Source organism: Boleophthalmus pectinirostris, unplaced genomic scaffold (genome assembly GCF_026225935.1).
Source record: "Boleophthalmus pectinirostris isolate CB_2022bp ecotype Guang Dong unplaced genomic scaffold, ASM2622593v1 HiC_scaffold_8, whole genome shotgun sequence".
NCBI lineage: Eukaryota > Metazoa > Chordata > Actinopteri > Gobiiformes > Gobiidae > Boleophthalmus > Boleophthalmus pectinirostris.
Genome location: NW_026571515.1, coordinates 21,745,704 through 21,766,072, shown reverse-complemented (window position 1 = coordinate 21,766,072; position 20,369 = coordinate 21,745,704). Strand labels below are relative to the sequence as shown.

Here is a 20,369-nt window from a genome sequence, read left to right as displayed (position 1 = left end):
ATACAGGAAGTGCTCCACTGTGTTTTTAAATCCCATTTTGGATGATTTCAGCTCTACAATTCCCAATCTCTACTGATCTTAAGGTAAATGGAGCTGTTAATTTGAAAGCTATACTGCTATGACATCACAAGTTGGAACAGAGCATTTTGAGCTTTAGAGATGTAAACAGATGTAAATAAAAAGTGAAAGTGTGAATGAAACAAAACATTACTCCAGGTATGTTTTTGGTGAGGTGAACATTATAACATGGCTTAAACCTTGACTCTTGTTTAAACCTCACAAGAGTCCATTTTGTGTAATATAGGCCCTTTAACAGAAAATCTTTGCTTGAATCAACAACAATTACTTAAAGTCGATCCTATAAGTAAAATACCAGCCTGTCTTTATGCTATTCCTTAGCGATATAAATGAAAGCTGAAGAATGTTGAAAGGGCATCTGATGTAAAAATCACCATTCATATTGCCGCAGGCTTGGAGGCAGCTGTCTTGCTGAAGTGTCAAAAAAGAAAATCCAAAAGGACAGTAGATTAAGAATTCCATGTTTGTAATCAAAAAGGTTAATAACATAATCTACATGTGCCTTGTAAATAAATGATTAGCCCCACAGACTAAATATGAGGTGGGTGTAATTTGTAATATAATGGTATGACAGGCTGAATCCATTGTAATGATACATGCTCTTATTTCTCTCTCCCCTCAGGCTCATATTCCTCCATTTTGTTTTCATTGCTAAATCAGAGCTGGAAATGGGGCTATTTTTCCAAACAGGTGTGACTGTGCCCTCATGCCCTGCACCGGACAGCAGTGTAATTTGAGGGGTGACATTCTTCTACCTGCTGCTTTTATAATTACCATGCAGACTATTCTCCACTGCTATCCACAGACAGGTTTAATCACAGCTTTGTAGCACTTGTTTCTATTTTAAATTAAAGTTGTGCTCCAGTTGGATTCATTGTGCAATACTGGGACAGAAAGACATGGCAAGAAACTGGTGTCAAATAAGGCATAATTATATACATGTAACTGTACAAGTAAAAATAATAATAATAAATATATAGAAATATCGTAATACAAATATATCTCAGCTATATACGGCAGTGCAAAGAGTAAATTGTGACTGACATAGGGTTATTTGTTAGCCAGGCTGGCACCACCTAGTGCCTCCGCTCCATTTCATTTCTCTCCAGCGACTAGGTCAGGAATCGGAATACACTAGACGGTTTGCAAAAACCCCGGAAGTTGTAGACTGCGCACCGGCCAATCATCGAAGAGCTGAATTGACCCGAGTTGCGATAGCAGACTGCATACACTATTCTCCTTTGAACTTCCTTTGTCAAATACAAACTTCACATTTTTTATTTAATTTGCAAGTTCATCTTGCAGAAATGGCAATGATCTTTGACAGACATGTTCACTCTCTGCTTTGTTTGCTGTTGTGCAGGCAATTACTTGGACACCACTGAGCGTTCTGGTGCATTACATATGTCACCAAACAGCAGTGATTGGTTAAATAAAAAATGTATTTCCATACCATCGAGCAATCGAATCCTAATGCTGCGAGGTCACATCGTTTCCACAAAGTGAATCCGGCTGATGAAACAGGCTAGTTATTTGTAGGACTGAGCCGCATTTTTGTTTTTTGTTTTTTTCTCATTTTGATCATTTTAAAATCAGTTGTATTTTTATCTTAGCAATTACAAATAAACCTGCTTTCAATATTAAAGTGCACTTGATAGATTAATATAGTCTTTTTTATTATTACCTGGTTTGGTGGGGTAGTACTTGTTGTAATTATGTATAATCATTTTACAGCAGTTGAAAAAAGTACGTAGTTGTAAAATACAGGAAATAGCTGTGATTTCTAAAACAGAATACCTCTTCCTATGTCATTAGCTGTCAACTGTCATCAACAATTTATGCACAAGGAAGACATGTTTGATGTTTTAAACTTTGATTGTGTATCTTATACACTTTTGGCCCTTCTTAACATACCACAATATATGTCACATCTGCTGCCCATGTCTGACAAGGAAGTAAAATGATTACTTTCACCAAAATTACAAAACTACAAATGACTAGATAAGAAGTTTAGTAAAATCTTAAATAAAATGATGTTAAATATGTTTTAGACCTCCTGAAATAAACAATATAGACTTTTTTTTAATTTATTTTTTGCCATTTAGTACAAAATAATATCATTAACAATTAGAAATGACTGAATCTCGATCTTGATCAAAATTCTAATAAATCCCCAGTTTTAATAATATTACAGTAACCGCATGCTTGGGATCTGATCAAATGTGACTGCAACAGAGTCTACTCAAGTGTTATTATTCTATGGTAACAATACTTCTCCCATCTCCCTCCCTGCAAAGCTAATTTCAGTCTAAGCATATAATTAAAATACACACCACAGTTACATAGGTGGTCTCTCACTGACCTCCAGTCAAACACAGCATCTCCCTCCAGCTCTCCTTATCACCGCCTCCTCCCACATTAAAACCGGGCTCCTATGCTTATGTAAATTCTCCCACAATCCCCTCTGTCAATCACAGTATCGCCGGCAGAGAATGTGGAACCCAACACCTGACTAAATAAAGCCGAGGTGTGGAGCTGCACGTGGATCATGTGATAAAGGTTGTTCAGCCCCTCTGGTACCCCTGAACAGTAGATCTCTCTCTCCTCCTTTGTCTCAGCCCTGTATCATTATAGTGGGACGTTCCCCATAGACCGCCATGCCGTGCACCGATGACAGGAGTCTTAATAAGAGCCTGAGGTGAGAGCACAGCCTAATCTCCTCTGTGCCCAATCGCAGCTGGTGTGAGGCCCTTTGAACTTTACATCTCCTAATATCTGGTGTCGCCCTTTATTGGATCCAAGATGTAAATGTAATACGCTGTGATGAATTAGCTTATAAAAAGAATTCCCTATGATTAATTAGGAGTCTTTGTTTAGCAGTCTGGAGGAGGATGAGTTTGCTCCGCCCATCACATAGGGAGGGCTGGCATTTTATAGATGAAAATTTCAAATGACTAATTATGCATGAGTTTCAGTTTTCTGTTATATGCAGCATTTTTCTCTATTCACAACTTAGACTTAGATAAACTTTATTGATCCACAAGGGAAATTATTTGGACACAGTAGCTCACACATCACAATATTATAATAACAAAAAGCAACAATATAAATGGCTAAATACATTCAAAATAAGCAGCAAAAATAGCAAGACACTGGTGTCAAATAAGGCATATGATATTTTGGACTATAAGTCACTCCAGCCAAAAAACACATAATGAAGAAGAAAAAAACATATACAAGTTGCACTGGACTATAAGTCACACCTTTTTGGGGAAATTTATTATATAAAATCAGAGACCAGGAATTGACATTTCATCTTGAAAGTGAAGTTCTAGTAATAACAATAGAATAGAGAACAACAGGTTGTTAACGTCACATATGAACAGTTATTCAGATAAATATAGCATACACAACAGAACAATAACAAGTTTACCAAACACTTGATCTCACTCCAAATCACCAAATCCATTGAATTCTTCATCCTTGGTGTCACTTCTGAGCATCTTTGTGACCTTTGGAGGTTAACGGAGTGCCTCTTACTCTTCTGTGTAGCTTTCATCAGACTCAGCATCAGTTTCAGTTAGAATTATTCCGGCCTTTCTGAATCCCGACAGGATGGTTTTGGTTGTCACTGAAGTCCAGTCGATCTATCCAAGGACTTCCAGTAAAGTTGTATGGTGCATCCTCCCGGTTGTTGTGACGCTGTGTTCTCCATCACCGCTTTCCGCCAGTCCCTCACAAGTTTCTCGCTCACTCCAAACTTTCTTTCTGCTGCTCGATTACCGTTTTTGGCTGAATATTTTGCTACTTGCAGCAGGACAGCTGCTCTTTCTGCAGGAGACATGCACAGTAGAGTGACAGTGGTACAGGAGTAATATTAGCAGTAGATACTGGAACACAAGACACGAGCCTCTCACGGCTGTCATTGTGAAAAATTTAATATATAAGTTGTACCAGAGTATAACTTGCAGAACCACCCAAACCATGAAAAAAGTACAACTTATAGTCCGAAAAATATGGTAATTATATATATATATATATATATATATATATATATATACGTACAAGTAAAAATACAATTTAGAAATATAGTAATACAAATATATCTCAGCTTGTGTGTAGAAACAGTGCAAAGATTAAGTAGTAATTGGCATGACAGAAGGATATTTATTACATAAAGCGTGAGTTGCTGTACAGTTGAAAATATATAATATATTTTTTCACCATTCTGAAACTCACTGATAGTTTCAGTAGTGTTTATTGTCAATATTTTTCTCTGACCAAAAAGCTTCCTTCTGGAATCTCCATTTATTAATATGCTTTATGTGAGATACTTTTCCTAATGTCCACTTCATTTATCCAAGCATGGGGTTAGCTCAAAGTGTGGCTTGTAGCTCACTCAGGTTTCATAATAAGACTTGGCGTGTTAGAGGTTGTGTTATCAGCTATAGAATGTACACTCTTTCTTTAGTTCAACCTTCAAAATATCCAAGAACATAAAACACAAATATTTTTCTTTGGTGAAAACAATGCAACTTGAAAGTATGTGTAAATGTATGTGAAAATTGAAATTATTCTTCACGCACTCCAAATACATTACACTTCACACGTATAATCAAAGGGACCATTGTAGTGGAGAATGTCTTTACATACTATTTCATCATTTCTTCTTTGTTCAAACAGGGAGCCTCAACCAATATGGGTCCAGAGAAGAATGGCAAATATATTTAGAACAGGTGTAAGTCTGGATTTATTCACTGGTGACAGTAATAAGGCAATACCGAAAGTTGACTTGGAAATGCGTGTTATCCCTTAAAACTGTGGTATCTACGAGATGGTTACAGATGTGAACTTGACTCCTGAACGATCTGGGGAATCTTTACATGACACAGAATCTACAATTTTGCTTTTCATTATTACTCGTAATCTTTTCCATCTGTGGTGTAGTGATAACAGTAGACATTTGACGTTGTTTTTAACCTGCAATACCATTTTAATTAAATCCTTATTACGTGTCATTTTAGCCAATAAATAGACTAAAATAAAAGCATGTTGTTTTTAGGGATATACCGATCCAGCTTTTTTGGTTCCAATACCGATTCCAATACTATATCCTTAGTATGGCTATGGATACCAGTGGAGAGACTGAAAACAGCATTTATATCTGTAAAACGAAAATAAAATAAGATAAAATGGATCCACATGTGTTATGTAGCTGTTATTCATTTCGTAAGTCACTGATTCAGTGAATTTGTCTGTATTCTCGCCAGTATTCAATACTAGGGATGTAACAATAGCCGAAATATCGTGATATCGTATCATCAGAAGTCTCACAAGGATCACAAATTCCTCTGCTTTAATACCTTGCCTTATAGTAGCAACAGCTAATAAACATTGGGAACTACATGTCCCATGATTCACTAATAAACATTGTACCGTGAGATGCATATCGCGATAATATCGTACCGAGAGAATTGGATATCGTTATATCCGTATTCAATACCAATATCAGTATTAGTGCATCCTTAATTTACCTTTTTTAATGTTTTTATTGCATTATAAAACCTAAAAAAAAAAAAAAAGAGCGACTGCCTGCTTGTCTCCATAGAAATGTTGTTCTGTCTTGTTTTGACTATAATATTCCACATTATGGCACAAAGCAGATCCATCTCCATGTTCCAAAGTTTGTTATTATCTATGAGTTTATTGTCATTGCTTGGTCAATTGTTATATGCTCCTCAGATATTGCGTTACTAATGACAGTTCTCATGTTCCTCTTTTCTTTCCTCAGACTGGTGTGTGTCACAAACTCATCAGCTGGTGAGATGACAGATTTTGTCCAAGTCGAGGTGAACCAGAGCAAGGTGGGGACCTCCAGGGAGACCTTCTCATATCTAGTAAGTATCCTGAAGACATTTATCTCTCTGTCTTTTGTCCCCCCGTCGTCTCTCTCCTCTACATTCCTCCTTTTCTCTCTTGTTCCTGTTCCCCACTGGGACCTCCTTCCCCGGCGGTGTGGCTTGAGTGCTAACAGATGCATTTTATGATTCTGGGGTATGCAAAGTGTGTGGGAATCTTCAAACAGACATGTGCAATGAAACTCAGCACTGATGTCATTCCACTGCCAGCAAAAACAAATATGGCCTGTGTTTGAGTGTTAGGCGCTCGCTGGTAAAAAAAAAAAAAAAGGAGTTTGGTGCTGGGGCTGCACAGTATTAGAAAAATAAGTAGTGTGTGATTGGTGGGTTTAATACTAAGATAACAACAATAATCTGTGGTATTTTGGTTTTCTGAACTGGAACATTCATATTTAAGTAAAAGGGGTGAATAAAAATAAACTCAAGACCGCAAATATGTCAGGCTAATATACTAGGTTCCATTAAAGCCAATAAAATAGCAGAACTAGACCAAAACATAACCACAGAAGATGATGACGACTCGGCTATACGTGAGTAAACCAATAAACCAGGGAAGTCTTAACCAAAAAACAGGACAGACTTAACTAAGCAAGGTTTAATTAATCTAGACACCAGTGGTGTAGTGGGGATTTTTCAAGTGGGGGTGATTCGTGACATCATCAATGTGATGGACTAAACCAGAACTGAACCAGGACTGAACCAGGAATACACCATGTCTAAACCAGGACTAAATCAGAACTGAACCAGGACTGAACCAGGAATACACCATGTCTAAACCAGGACTAAATCAGAACTGAACCAGGACTGAACCAGGACTGAAGCAGGACTTAACCAGGACTAATCTTGGACTTGAAATAGAGAGAGAACCTCGAGCTCAGGGAGCAGGGTGTCTGCAATGCGCGATCAGGCAACAGCTGCTCTTAGCCCCGTGAGGCTTGGAGCTTTGCGCCGGTCCTTTCACCTGCAGTCACTCGACGGTCTACACAGGGCTTGCCCCGACACTCAGTCCTGGTTCAGTCCTGGTTCAGTCCTAGTTCAATTCTGGTTCAGTTCTGGTTTAGACCTGGTTTAGCCCTGGTTCAGTCTTGGTTTAGTCTTTCTGGTTTAGTCCTGGTTCAGTTCTGGTTTAGACCTGGTCCCCTCATGTGTCAGGTCACTGTAGGACAGTAGTGCAGATATCATGAGCCTATGCAGGTTGTTTTCACCATTTCCAATAGCTCTGGTTTGACATTTAAGTTTTAGCTATTTTATATTTGTTATTCTTTTATATCTCTCGTCAGGAGAAGTGGGTGGATGGCGTACCCCTGTCCACTACACCCCTGTCCAGGACTAAGTAATAGATAAATTAATCCTCCTTGTCTGAATCAGGGCCTTTAAGGTGCACTATGCAACTTTTCTGGTAGATGGTCCACCACCTGCTTGACTCTATGCAGATGTTATTGTTTTTTCATGGAACATTCTACAATATGGCATTTAATTTACAATCTCCATGGAGACAAGCAGGGCACATCACCAGGTAAGTTACTTGTCACAGTTCAGTTTTGAGAAAATAAAAACACCAATAAATAAATAAATACAAGATATATTTGTTGGCCTAATGCCATACTGTTGAACACTGACATCACCATGAAACAAGCAGATGGCGAACCCTCCACCAGAAAAGTTACACAGTGCAGGTTAAGCTGAGACAAAACAAATACTAAACCAGTACCAGGGTTCGGGCGAGTTTTATAGCAGTCCAGAATCTGTGTCTGATAGAAGACAATAAGACTACTGTGAATTCTTCTGTTGTCTTGGCTAGCTCGGCTGGCCACTTGTGTGCTAATTGACCCTGACCCAGACAGTCTCCCATTGGATTAAGAGAATGCAGCGCTGGAAATACCCACATAAAAAGTGCTTTGATACAGTGACTTTGTTGACAATAGGTTGTTCATAAGGCAATACTGGAGAGGCCCATCATGTCAGCTGCTTTTGAGAGAGAGAGAGAGGATCTGCAGACGTTCTGAGTCATTCCTCTGAGAAATCACCCCAATCTCCAAACCAGCGCCGATAGTGAAGGATAAAAGTGAATCAAGAGCAACACAAACAGTGCTGGGCTGATGTGGGAACCCCTCGCGGGCATACATACATATCCACCTTTGAGATCTGTACAGTGAAAGATCCTGTTAAAAGTGAACTTTAAGCAGCTTTTTGACATGGATTGGAGGAAACCATCTTGAATTCTATTTAGAAGCTTCAAACGTGTTTCACTATGAATTATACACTGGTGTTAGTGAGATCGAAAACATATGCAGTGATGGGAAGAATACTTTGAAAATGCATTTAGTTACAGAATATGAATACCCAGATTAAAATGTACTTTGTTATGTATTCTGATACATGGTCCAATGAGAGTACTGCATTCTGAACACTTGGAATACTTTTACACCAAGTTGTGTTATATCATAGTGTAAAAATGATGACATAGAATTACAAAGAGGTTTATTTTTGACACACTGTTGTCATCCATTAATTTATGTCCAATTAGAGATGAAAAATCACACATGCACACATGTTGTTTTTTTTTCTCACTAATATTGTGCAGGTCAAAACCAAAATTGCATGATTAAATACTGCCATATATTCCTTTTAATTAATGGAAAATAGTAACTGTATTCTGAAAACCCCAAATGAAAAAGTAACTGTACCGGAACACAGCTACTCAAAATTAGTATTCAGAATCTGTATTTTTGGTGCATGTATTCAGTTACTTCCCACCACTGAATATATGTGCTCTATAAGAGCTATAGTAAGCGTGTTGTTCTCTTGAATGGGAAAATACTTGTAGAAAATAGATTTGTAGACAGGATATGTGCTCTCTTTATTGCACCTCCTTCCTTGAGCCATGGTCCGGAAACATCTGCCTCCTCACAGCCACACACAATGGCCCATCTCCTCGGAGGAAGTGGATCCTGTCAGTACGGATAAGGGCTTTCCCTGGAGGAGGCTGGGGTAGAGAACCAGGGCAGGGCCAAGAATGCTGATGCCAAGAGCTACCAAGACGAATAGTGATCTTCATCGGCACCTTAGGGGGCAGTGTTAGGGTGTGTTTGTGCAGTTGTTCTCAAAGCACCCCCACTGAAAATATTTGGCTCTCCAACAATCATCTGTCATGTTTAATTGACTAAACAGAAGAACAACAACTCAGGACTAAATCACAACTAAAATAAGTAATGTCAAAGGAAAAACAAGCTACTTGTGAGTTTTAAGGTTTGTTAGAATGTTGTTATCTCATCAAAAACATATCCAGAGTTACATTTCATTACATATATTTGAATAACTCTTCAGTATTTGGGCTGAAATCATCCAAATGATTCTAGTGAGTTTAAAAACACAGCAGAGAACTTCCTGTATTACCACATGACATCACAATGTGGAACAGAGTGTTTTCTATTTGATGGATGGACTCTATAAATATGCAGGGTTATGTGTTAAACGTGTGAATGAAACAAATTACAAGTTTTTGATGAGGATACAATATTATAACAGAGATCAGAAAATAGCGTAATATAGGCCCTTCAATGAAGCAAGAAAATTTTTCTGAATATGGCTATACACTACTACTTTTGTATCCATGAGTACGCAGACCAGGTCAGTGAACTTGCTGATGTGAGTTCTGATGGTGAGGTTGGCTGATATAAAGTATGGCATGATTGCTCACACATGTGCAAACCCACGATACTGAACTCTGCCTAATACTGAGGAGACAATTATTGGTCTCTGTTCAACATATATACCACGTGCCTCTGCTCTCTTTTCATTATTGTACCATGTGCTTATTTTAAATCTTAATTCAGGACCAGATTTCACAAATAGGAAGGACTCCAAGCAAACCCAAAATAGGTCTCATTCTTCATTGTTGTTTTAGTGTTGAAAAATTATGATGATGCAGCCTTTGGTCCTCAGAGCTCATGACATAATCGGGCCACAGGGGACACAGGGCCCTCCACAAACATACATGAATACTCTATGGATTACCAGGATTAAGCAGAGGACTAAGCAGTACATTTAACTACAAAAGATTCCTTGAAGCCTGTGTATTACCAGAACCCGTACCACATACTGAGAAGCACTATATTTCAGTATAGACAATATTCTATGACCCTGTAACATGTATGTAATGTAACTCAGCTGTCCTCCTCACTCTGGCCCATAGACCAGTTGGCTTCAGTAACGCTTCACCATACTGCAGCGTGGGCCGTCTTCACAGTTTTCTTCACTAATTTACTGTTGTAGTCAGCAACTGTCGGAGCCAATCTAAGTTACGAAAAACCTCAAACAATTTCATTTTGTGCCAAGAAAAAACATAGAATAACTTAAGTTTGGTCCCTGTCATGTATGATTTGAGTATAATGTGTTTTGTGTACTTCCAGGCCCCAAAGCTGCTATCCATGTACCCAGTGAAGGGCTCTCGAGCTGGGGGTACCAGAGTGACCATTAGAGGAGAACATCTGGACATCGGCTCTGAAGTTCGAGTCACTGTCAACAACACAGAGGAGTGCATCATCACGCAGTGAGCCCATTATGAACTGATAATAAATAATCTTTATTTGAAGTTCGGCTATTTTTATTTGATTGTAAAGGCTTGTAGTGTGTGATTGTCCCATCAAACTAAAGATTTAGTACAAACAGCAGATAGGATGTCAAATGCAATGCCATTATGACTTGGTCCATGTGTAATATGTCTGTGATTACTGGACCTGTTGAAACATAAAACTGGCAGACTGTTCAAAGACTGTTGGCACACTAGCGTTTAGCACTTCCAGACATCACAAGATTTGTGGCTGAGATGTTTATTCCTTTTTGCAGGAAAACAGATGATACCATTGAGTGCACCATGCCTCCAGCTCTGCAGCCACACACAGACTCAGCTCTGGTGTGTGTGGAGTTTGAGAATGTCCCCTGTCAGTTGGAGAGGGTCAGCACCATGTACACCTATGAGAAGAACCCCATCATCAGTGCCATCCACCCCACCAAGAGCTACCTCAGGTACCCATTTTATGCTGGATGCCCTCTCACAAATAACTGCACTAGTGAGATCATTCAAGGCTTGTGAGCTTTTAAGTCATGCTATAAAGTTGTTACCTCATCAAAAACCTGGAGTTGTTTTGTTTCATTCACACATGTTTGAGTAATCCAGCATTATCAGATTGTCAACAAGCTCAAAATGCTCTGTTCCAGCTTGTGATGTCATGACATGGTAGATTTCAAATTAACAGCTACCATTTACCTTTAGTTCAGATATTGGCAATTCCAGGACCAAAATTATCCAAATGATTCTAGTGAAGGTGTATGGAGTTTAAAAATACAGTGGAGAGTGTGATATTACAAAGTGGAACAGAGTGTTTCCAGTTTGAGAGAAGAGCTCAGTCTAATTATGCAGGATTTGTACTTTAAACATGTGTCAATGAAATAAAACACAACTCCAGGTATGTTTTTGATTAGGTAACAACATTATAACAGATCAGACAATAGAGTAATATGTGCCCTTTAAAGGTTGTAATCCTTCTTTGCTCTTAACTTGCCTAAATAGTACAGTATGTTGTTGGAAACGTAATTTATTATATTGACATTGAAATGCACAGCTAAAATGGACGCTGAAGAAAGCAGAAGGGCCCACCATATAAAATCTGTAATTGGATACAGACAGACCAGCACGGTGTTCTAGTACTTTTGGTCACCATTGTAGTTTGTTACTGCAGTATATCAGTCTTTTTATGGCATGTCTTTTGTATGTGAGTCCTTGTGATGACATGTGTTAGGGTTTTCTCTATGCACAGGCTGTTTTGCATTATTATCAGCTCCTCTTTCTTTCACCGTGCTCCAAAGCATTTGCATATCTGTGTGTGCAATTGTCACATTTTAGTCCTGGAGCAGATTTGACTGTCTCTATCTCTCTGATGTGTCCCAGTGGTGGCAGGACCATCACCGTCACAGGCCAGGGGTTTGATCTGGTGCAGAGTGTCTCCATGCAGGTGCTGGGCATTGGACCATCAGTGAGTAATTATTTCAATGGTAAAGGGGAACTGTCGAATTTTATACACTGTTTGAAAGAACAGACCAGTTTCACATAATTCGTTTTTTTCATTATAGTGGATTATTACACCAAGTCAGTGGGGAAAATGCCTTGACGACATTAAACTTCTGAGCAAGACAGGGTTTAAAGTCTGAATCTTTTCACACTTTTTTTAGACTTACCTCTACAAGTAAATATTTTGTCATCTAATCTAAACAACAGTAGCTTTGACTATGATGCAGGCTATGTTTGAAAGTTAAGATTGAACAATACAGCCAAACTAAAAGAATAAACTGTGTAGACCTGATCTATAGTTCTGGTTGTAAATGGTAAATATGTTTAAAGGTGTACTATGTATCTTTTCTGGGGGATAATCATAGACTGTATAATAGAAGTGGATTAAGCGAATGTGACATCACCCATACCGTTCAGCGCCGCTTAAATGAGGCTCGCGATGCTACGGAAGTGAATCTGGAGCCAGGCTCTGTGTTATGAATATGATATTTTGATGGACAAAATAGTGCAAAAAAAAATAAAAAATTCAGGATCATGTGTTGTGGGTTAATTTGAACATTTTAAGACCAAAATGACGAGGCTCACTGCTGCAGGTACGGAGAGAGGGACAACAAGATCCCAATGTAAGTCAATTGGAGCAAGGGTCAGAAGGAGCCGGAAGAGCCTCCTGGCGCACTTCCTATTTGGCACGTGGCGACTAGTGCTTTAGCTATGTCCACTCATATATATATGGATATGTTATTGCTATGCTTGGTCTATTCTGCAGCATGGCTTTAAACATCTATATAGCATTTATTCCATTATGGGTAAAGCTTAATAAGCATCATCATGGAGACAAGCATGTGGAGAACTCTTCACCAGAAAAGTTACATATTGCACCTTTAAATTTCCCATTATTATTTCCCCATTATTATGCTAAATAGACTTTTGTGTTTAACCAAGTAGTACTACTCAACATACATGGAAAAGTATTTTGCTCATGTGAGTCCAGTTTGGGCTATTCACATCTAATATGAGTGAACTGCTCTTTCAGTTATGCGCAGTGCTCTCTACCTCCCTGATCACCTGCCCATCACCGGCCGCGATCCAGTCCCAGCAGACCTCTGTGCAGTTCTACCTGAACGGAGTGCTCTACACAGGGGACAGTCCTGCTTCGTCTGACAGCGGTGAGGGGGCGGACGAGGAGGACGAGGAAGAGGAGGAAGAGGAGAGTGATGTTCTTAAAGGTCACTTCCTGTTGGAGTACGTGGAGGACCCACAGTTCTTCACAGCCAACAAGGAGAAGCTGATTAAACACCACCCCGGAGAGCCGCTGACACTCATCATTAATGTGAGTGGGACCAGGGACACACAGTTCATATGAGCGCCAGGCCACTCACTGAGATGAGAACTCCTGCACAGATTCACCTTAGGAAATAGTCTGCTGGCTCATCTTTATTAAGAGAACGCAGGATTAGTATTCTAAATGCTAGAGCTCAAGTTAAGCTATTATGCTAACATCTTTTGGGGGCAGCCCTATGTTCCCTCATTTCTACGATTTTTTTTTTTTAATTTTTAAGATTTTTCTCAAAATGAAAGCCAAGTCATTTTTATTTTTATACCGCAGTTAAAGGGATGAGTCATTTCAACGTAGAGTCCTTTGCACCATGACCTTCACATTACATCTGTAGTCTACTGCTGCTGGTTAATAGGTTGGGTGTAGGTCAAGTGTAATTGACTACCAAATTGGGAGAAACGGGGATAAAATCTGACGCAAATTAATGATAAAGGAAATGTGGGAACATAGGGCCTAATTTTGGGGGGAAAAAATTAGGGACCATAAGGCTGTGGGAACATAGGAATGCTCCCCGTCTTTTGTAGATATCATAGAAACAGATTATTAAATGATGTTGTTCTAGAAAAATTACTTAATGCAATTAGAAACTATAGGGAAAAAAATCACTACAACAAAAGTTCTATATCTAAAACATAGGTCTAACCAAGACTAAACTAAGATAGATAATTCAGATCTGCACATACAGTAATATGTTACCATTAGAATATTTCAAGTGCAATATGTTAGCATTTACGTGGAGGGTCCAAAACCTTCTAATCTCCATGGAGGTGTTGCTGTGCCTGGATTGTTCCATAAAGACTGAACAAAACATCATCTGCAGTCATGGAGAGAACAAGAGAGTTAATGCCACACTTTGAAACATTCCAGGTACAACAATAACAGACAAGCAAGTGATGGACCCTCCACCAAAATACTTACATCTCACATTTAAAATACTTAAAGGTGTACCACGTAACATTTCTAGTAGAGGGTCTGCCACCTGCTTGTTTCCATGGAAGCGTTATTGCTTTGTCTAGAATGTTCCGTAGTATAGATTAGATTAGAACATATCTCCAATGAGGGAGACAAGCAGGTACAGCACTACACTACATTACACTTCAGATCTGTGGAGAGCCCCTATTCACATCTGAGCAACAGAAACAATTGTGATGAATAAATCCTAGATGTATGTGTTTAATGTCATACCATGGAACATCCCAGGCAAAGCAGTAGCATCTCCATGGAGACAAGCATGTAGTGGACCCTCTACCAGAAAAGTTGCACAGTACACCTTTAACTTGTTTAACTTGTTTTCCTGTTTAAATCAAACTCCTGTAATTCTTGCACCGTGTTCATAATCATCAATATTTTAATCTGAGCAGCAGATAAATTGTTGTTGATATTGATGTGCGCCTGTGTAATCACTCTAATCTACTGAACCTAATCCACAAACATCCATACGGCTATTTTTAGACTTCCAAAGACATTTCCTCCGGACCATGTCAGAAGGAGACGCCTAATTAGCTGCGTTGTATGTAACACAAAGTTATAAATGAGCTGAGGCCTTTGCGCAGACAGTTATCGCAGTGTAGTAGTTGTTAAACATGTTCAAACATTATGTACTATGTAATTAGAGTATGGAAAAGCAGAAACAATTTCAGGATATGCTCTCAGTTGGCATTTGAGCCCTGCTTTATTCCTGATTTAACAGTTCTGTTCTTGAATAGACCTGGTTTAAATCTTACACAGGAAATTCAGTGTAGTGGTTTAGGGTTAATCTTAAAGATGCACTGCGCAACTTTTTCCATGGAGATGTTATGGCTTTGCCTGGCATTTATTCATTACGGGTGTTTCTGATGCTCAAAAATACAATCATCTGAACTGTAATGTAGCCTGTTGCTGTAACCTCCTGTAACTGTTTTGGGGAATTTGGGAATTGGCCATTGGATTCTTTTTTAGAACCACTATAGAGAATATTCAAGAGGTCCACAGCCAGGCCTTTTCAGTAAAACTATGTGGTTTGGACTTGGTATGCACCGATACTGATGCTGGTATCGAATATCGACACCGATATGAAAATTTAGCTGAATCAGGTATCGGCTTTGGCCTAGAATACCTCACACTTTTATTCATATTCAGATGTTTAGACGTTATTTGAAGGATAAATAACAAGTGCAGAACATAATTGGATCACTTGTGTAATAAGTTAACTGTGTTTTAAGGAAATAAGTGAGATTTTTCATCCCTACATTGGTGTTAATATCAGGCATTGGCAATATAAAATGAAAATAAAAGTATCAATATAGGTATCAGAACTGAAAAAGCAGGATCCCTAGTTTTGAGCAGACATTGGAGGAAGAAATTTTACTGTAAATAGTGAAAATTATAATCAGTCTACATGAGGAAAAAGGTATTGAATTTTTTTAAACACATCACTTCGCCCTAACTTTTTTTTCAGTAATTCCTGATAAAATGGAAGAGAACAGAAGAGAGAGGAAAACCTGCATTAACTAAAAATGTGTGAATAATCAATATGATAAATATTACAAGCCAAATTCAATGATGTGTAAAGCTCTCACCGCATTTGAATAACTACTAGACTAAACAATATATCTATCACAGTTTAACACCTATATTTTCTATTTTCTACTGTGAATATTATATCTTGTATGCAAATCCTTTCAGTTTACAATTCCCAAGCTACACATAGGCAGTTTTTCACATTTGTTCCAACCATTTGCGGTTCGCACCTACTTCTCCTTTAAATCCATTGTGTTTCCATGTTCACGGGCAGCTTTGTCACAAAGCCAATAGCCCCCACTGTGAGCAGCCAGACGAGGCTCTCTGCGTTTCTTTATTCATATTCACATAAACCAGAGGCACATACACCACATCAAAGGCTGCGGCGTCTCAAAATGTGTTGTTTTCGGTCGGGGGTCCGCGAGGGGGGCTCAGGGGGGACGACAGCTCAAAGGGTGGTCTGTGTTCATGCGTTTTGGCTGATCTAAGCACCTGTCTGCGCGCATTCGTCACCCTTTAGGAGCTGCTGGCTGTGAAACTGTGTAGGACATGCAGACAGGGAAGTGCAAACAAGATGTGGTTTACTCAGACCCACTGCAAGGCCGCTACGCTAGTGTTTTTGTCTGTGAGGAAGTGGATGCAGATTTGAACTTTTTAGGGGTTTGTGGGTGGTGGAATCATTCAGGTCTAATAAAACAACTAAGGACTGTAGGCAGGGTACAGGATAGTTTCTATTTCTGTGATGTTTTATGCTCTTGCTCAGTAAAATAGAACAATTTTGACATCCAAACAGCTATTTGACCTAAGCAATTACACTATATGGTAAACATAAATTACTATAACAACTCTATTGTATTCAGTTAGACTACAAAAAAGCAACTATTCTGCTATTTCCTGTTTTTCTTTCATGATGGTGGTTTTTACTTTTTCCAGACCTGGAGGAGGTGTTGTGTGATTCATGATTGGGAAAGTATTTGAAGTTTTAGAAAGTAACCCATGATTGTTATTTGCCCGAATCATTTTTGTCTTTTTGACCTTTCCTTTTCTGTGGTTGCAAGGGATTTTAATTTTCAGTCAGATGAGTCAGATGCCCTTCCTTTCAGACAATCGCCATTAATCCAGGACTTTGCTTTGACCGAATAACTGTAACATCTTTGCATAATCAATTCAACCATTTATCTAATACATCTGAGACACTGGAAGGAATTTATATGAATTAGGACATTGCATATTGAAGGTCTTATATTACACAAAATTTAAGTTATGTTATAATGTTACCTCATCAAAAACAGCCTTGGAGTTGTGTTTTGTTTCATTCATGCATGTTTGAGTACTTACTTTATTATTAGTCTCTCTACAACGCCACAGCTCAAAATGCTCAGTTCCACCATGTGATGTCACATAGTGGTAAATTTCAAGTTAACAGCTACCATTTACCTTTTGTTTAGCAGAGATCGACAATTCCAGGGCTGAAATTATGCAAGATTTATCCTTTAAACATGAGTGACTGAAACAAAACTCTAGCTGTGGTTTGATGAGGAAGCAACATAACATAGATGAGAAAATAGTGTAATATGGACCCCTTAATCAACATATCAGCAAGTAACTTCATTTTATATATACTAAAGTTAACACAATGGCTAAATTTCATCTTTTGTCCTAAGATTCAATTCAGATTCACAACCTCTTTACCGCTAACTAGCTGAGGTGGGACCAAGTCATTGTGTTGCAAGTCTCAAGTAAGTCTCAAGTCTTTGACCTCAGGCCCGAGTCAAGTTCCAAGTCAAATATAGGCAAGTCCAAGTTGAGTCTTGAGTCACTGGTCCATAAGTCCAGGTTAAGTCGTCTGCTTTCAGCTTCAAGTCATTTCAAGTCTTTCAATCAAAATAGCAAATATAGCTTAGTTTTTTGCAATTCATATGAATTTTAAGCTAAATTATACTTAAAAAAAACATAGTATATTTATATATGAGTATTTATAGAGTATATAAGAGTTGTAGAAATGTTTTGCCAAGATCTTAGTGTGAATCCTTACAGTCAGAATAGAATGAATTCAAATTTAAAAGTGCTTCTCAAGTCTTCTCAAGTCACAGGCCTCAAGTCCGAGCCAAGTCTGCCAAGTCTCAAGTCCTTGACCTTCAAGTCCAAGTCTTAGTCCATTTTATCAAGTCAAGTCTCAAGTCCTAAAAATAGTGACTCAAGTCTGACTCGAGTAAAAGTCATGACTTGCAAGTCCCCACCTCTGCTAACTAATAACCTCTCTGTTGTTTTTTGCTACCTCCTTAAAGGCGCAATGTTTAACTTTTCTGGTCGAGGGTCCAGCAAATGCTTTTCTCTGTGGAGATTGTTTGTCTGGAATGTTTCACAGTACGGTATTAAACCTTTCTATCTTCAGGGAGACCAAACCAGACCAAGTTACAGGTCATATCTGAGTGATAAAACCTCCTGTAACGAATAAATCTAAGGTAGAGCTGTTTAATGTCAAACTGTGAAACATTAAAGGCAAAGCAATGACATATCCATAGAAACAAGCAGGTGATGGAAGTGACATAGTCCACCTTTAAATTTAATCTGTTGTCTTAAGATACAACTCAAACCCACAACCACTAATCAGTAACCGCTGTGTTGTTTTTTGCTTGCTTCCTTAAAAAAATATTCAGCACCAAATAATATGTCTCTTCTTTTTTATTTTTGCATATGTCAGTGTAGTGTTTGAGTTGTGGAGCTGTTGACAGAGGCCCGGGGGGTGGACTCCTGCAGTAGGGACAGGACACGGCCCTGAGGGTGCAATCAAAGCACGGAAGCACAGTGGGAATAAACAGACCCAAACACACACACACGCACATGCATACAAACACACACACGCAGACACACACATTCCACGTCTCGCATTTGTTATGTTGAAAGGAAATTAGAATTACATACAGCTTACCTCATACTATTGCAATTCATTTCCCCTCTTTAGCTGGCAACTGAAACAAAGTCGGCACAAAGTTTTAATGGGATAAATCTGGACACGCTGCAGAGTCCAAATGGCTTCACAAACATAATCATTCAACTAACGAACAACACCCCAGGTCAGTCAATCTTATTAGGCAAGAAAAACAGTCCAGCGATGACAGACATTTCTAATATAAACTTGTTAAACTGTTTATAGGCACACTTCCTGGTTTGGGTTTGTGTTGCAGTTGTGTTTGTATTTACAACTTTCATGAGTTTCCATGTTTAGGGTATCACATTTGGACAGCAGAACTATTATGAAGTAAATAACTCTGTAAATAAATATAGTCAAGTTCTTTTGAAGACTGTAGCAGTGTTTGTGGTTTACAAATAGTTAAAGTAGAATAGAATTGGAATCAGCTGAGAGAATGGTATTTTTCAAAGAATTGTTGTAGTAAATGTCTTACTTTGAAGCTCGTATTTATTCATTGAACTGGTGTATTCTGGGAAAATAAGATCCGCGTGCTTGTGTTTTGTAGAAAGCTTTGTCAGATAGCCAAAACCTATAACCTTATTGTATAGGGGCAAAATCCTTTAAAGTTACACAAACATGGTCAATTTGTTTCCATTATAGTGAGATGAATAGGTCCAGACAAGGGCCTCATGTTTTGGAGTCAGCCCCAGCTACTATGGGCCTTAGGCAGTGTACACAACAATGTATTTTGTCCAAGACAGATTTACACAGTGTTATCCAAGCATTCACTCCAAATATGGTCATCATGTTTCCTTCAGATATTAAGGACTTTAGCAGTGTTGTGTGGTTTGGATATGAGACAGAGTTGGAGTCATATCTTGTGAAAAGGCCCTGAGAATGTTATTTTGGGCAGCAGCAGCGATGACTGTCAGTGGGTTTGTTTGGAGAAATTTCCCCGGTCATGTGAGAGCGACTCAGAGGGAATGTTTGCTGCTTTAAGCTGAACTCGAGCCCAAACCAGTGCAGTTACAGCAGGTTTGTCCAGGCACACATTAGCCAGGCTGTGAATAGGGACATGTGTGAAGAAAACACAGGGGCTCCTTATCTGATAACATTTACTATTAGACTTAGACAAACTTTATTGATCCACGAGGGAAATTATTTGGATTAGCTCACACATCACAATAAATATAATAATAAACCACAAAAACATAAATGGTAATAAGTAAGAAAAATACCAAGAGATTGGTGTCAAATAAAGCATAATTATACAAATGGATATGTGCAAATACAAATAAAATATAGAAATATATAGAGAATGAACAGGAGGGAGACCAGAAAACATGGATTGTCCTTTATACCTCAAGATCTTTAAGTTTTATTTTTATATTCATTCAGTGTAAATTATTATTAGTATTTGTATTATATTGCTAACTTATTATTGAATTCTTAATGTTATGTTTCTGATGCTGTGATTGGCACATTTCATCTCTGTCACGTTAATCCTCGAATTTATTTATTTTAGTACATGTTTAAGTTTTTAGTTTTGTTTTT

General features: G+C 38.5%; 1 protein-coding gene across 1 annotated transcript in view; it reads left to right on the top strand.

Annotated features, from left to right (window-relative positions):
• Positions 1–20,369, top strand: part of plxnd1 (plexin D1) — a 150,697-nt gene that overhangs the window by 81,351 nt on the left and 48,977 nt on the right. Inside the window, exons 14-18 of the mRNA XM_055165785.1 lie at positions 5,870–5,975; positions 10,409–10,548; positions 10,845–11,024; positions 11,947–12,031; positions 13,100–13,396. Coding sequence (XP_055021760.1) covers positions 5,870–5,975; positions 10,409–10,548; positions 10,845–11,024; positions 11,947–12,031; positions 13,100–13,396 — 808 coding nt within the window. The remainder of the gene's footprint in view (positions 1–5,869; positions 5,976–10,408; positions 10,549–10,844; positions 11,025–11,946; positions 12,032–13,099; positions 13,397–20,369) is intronic.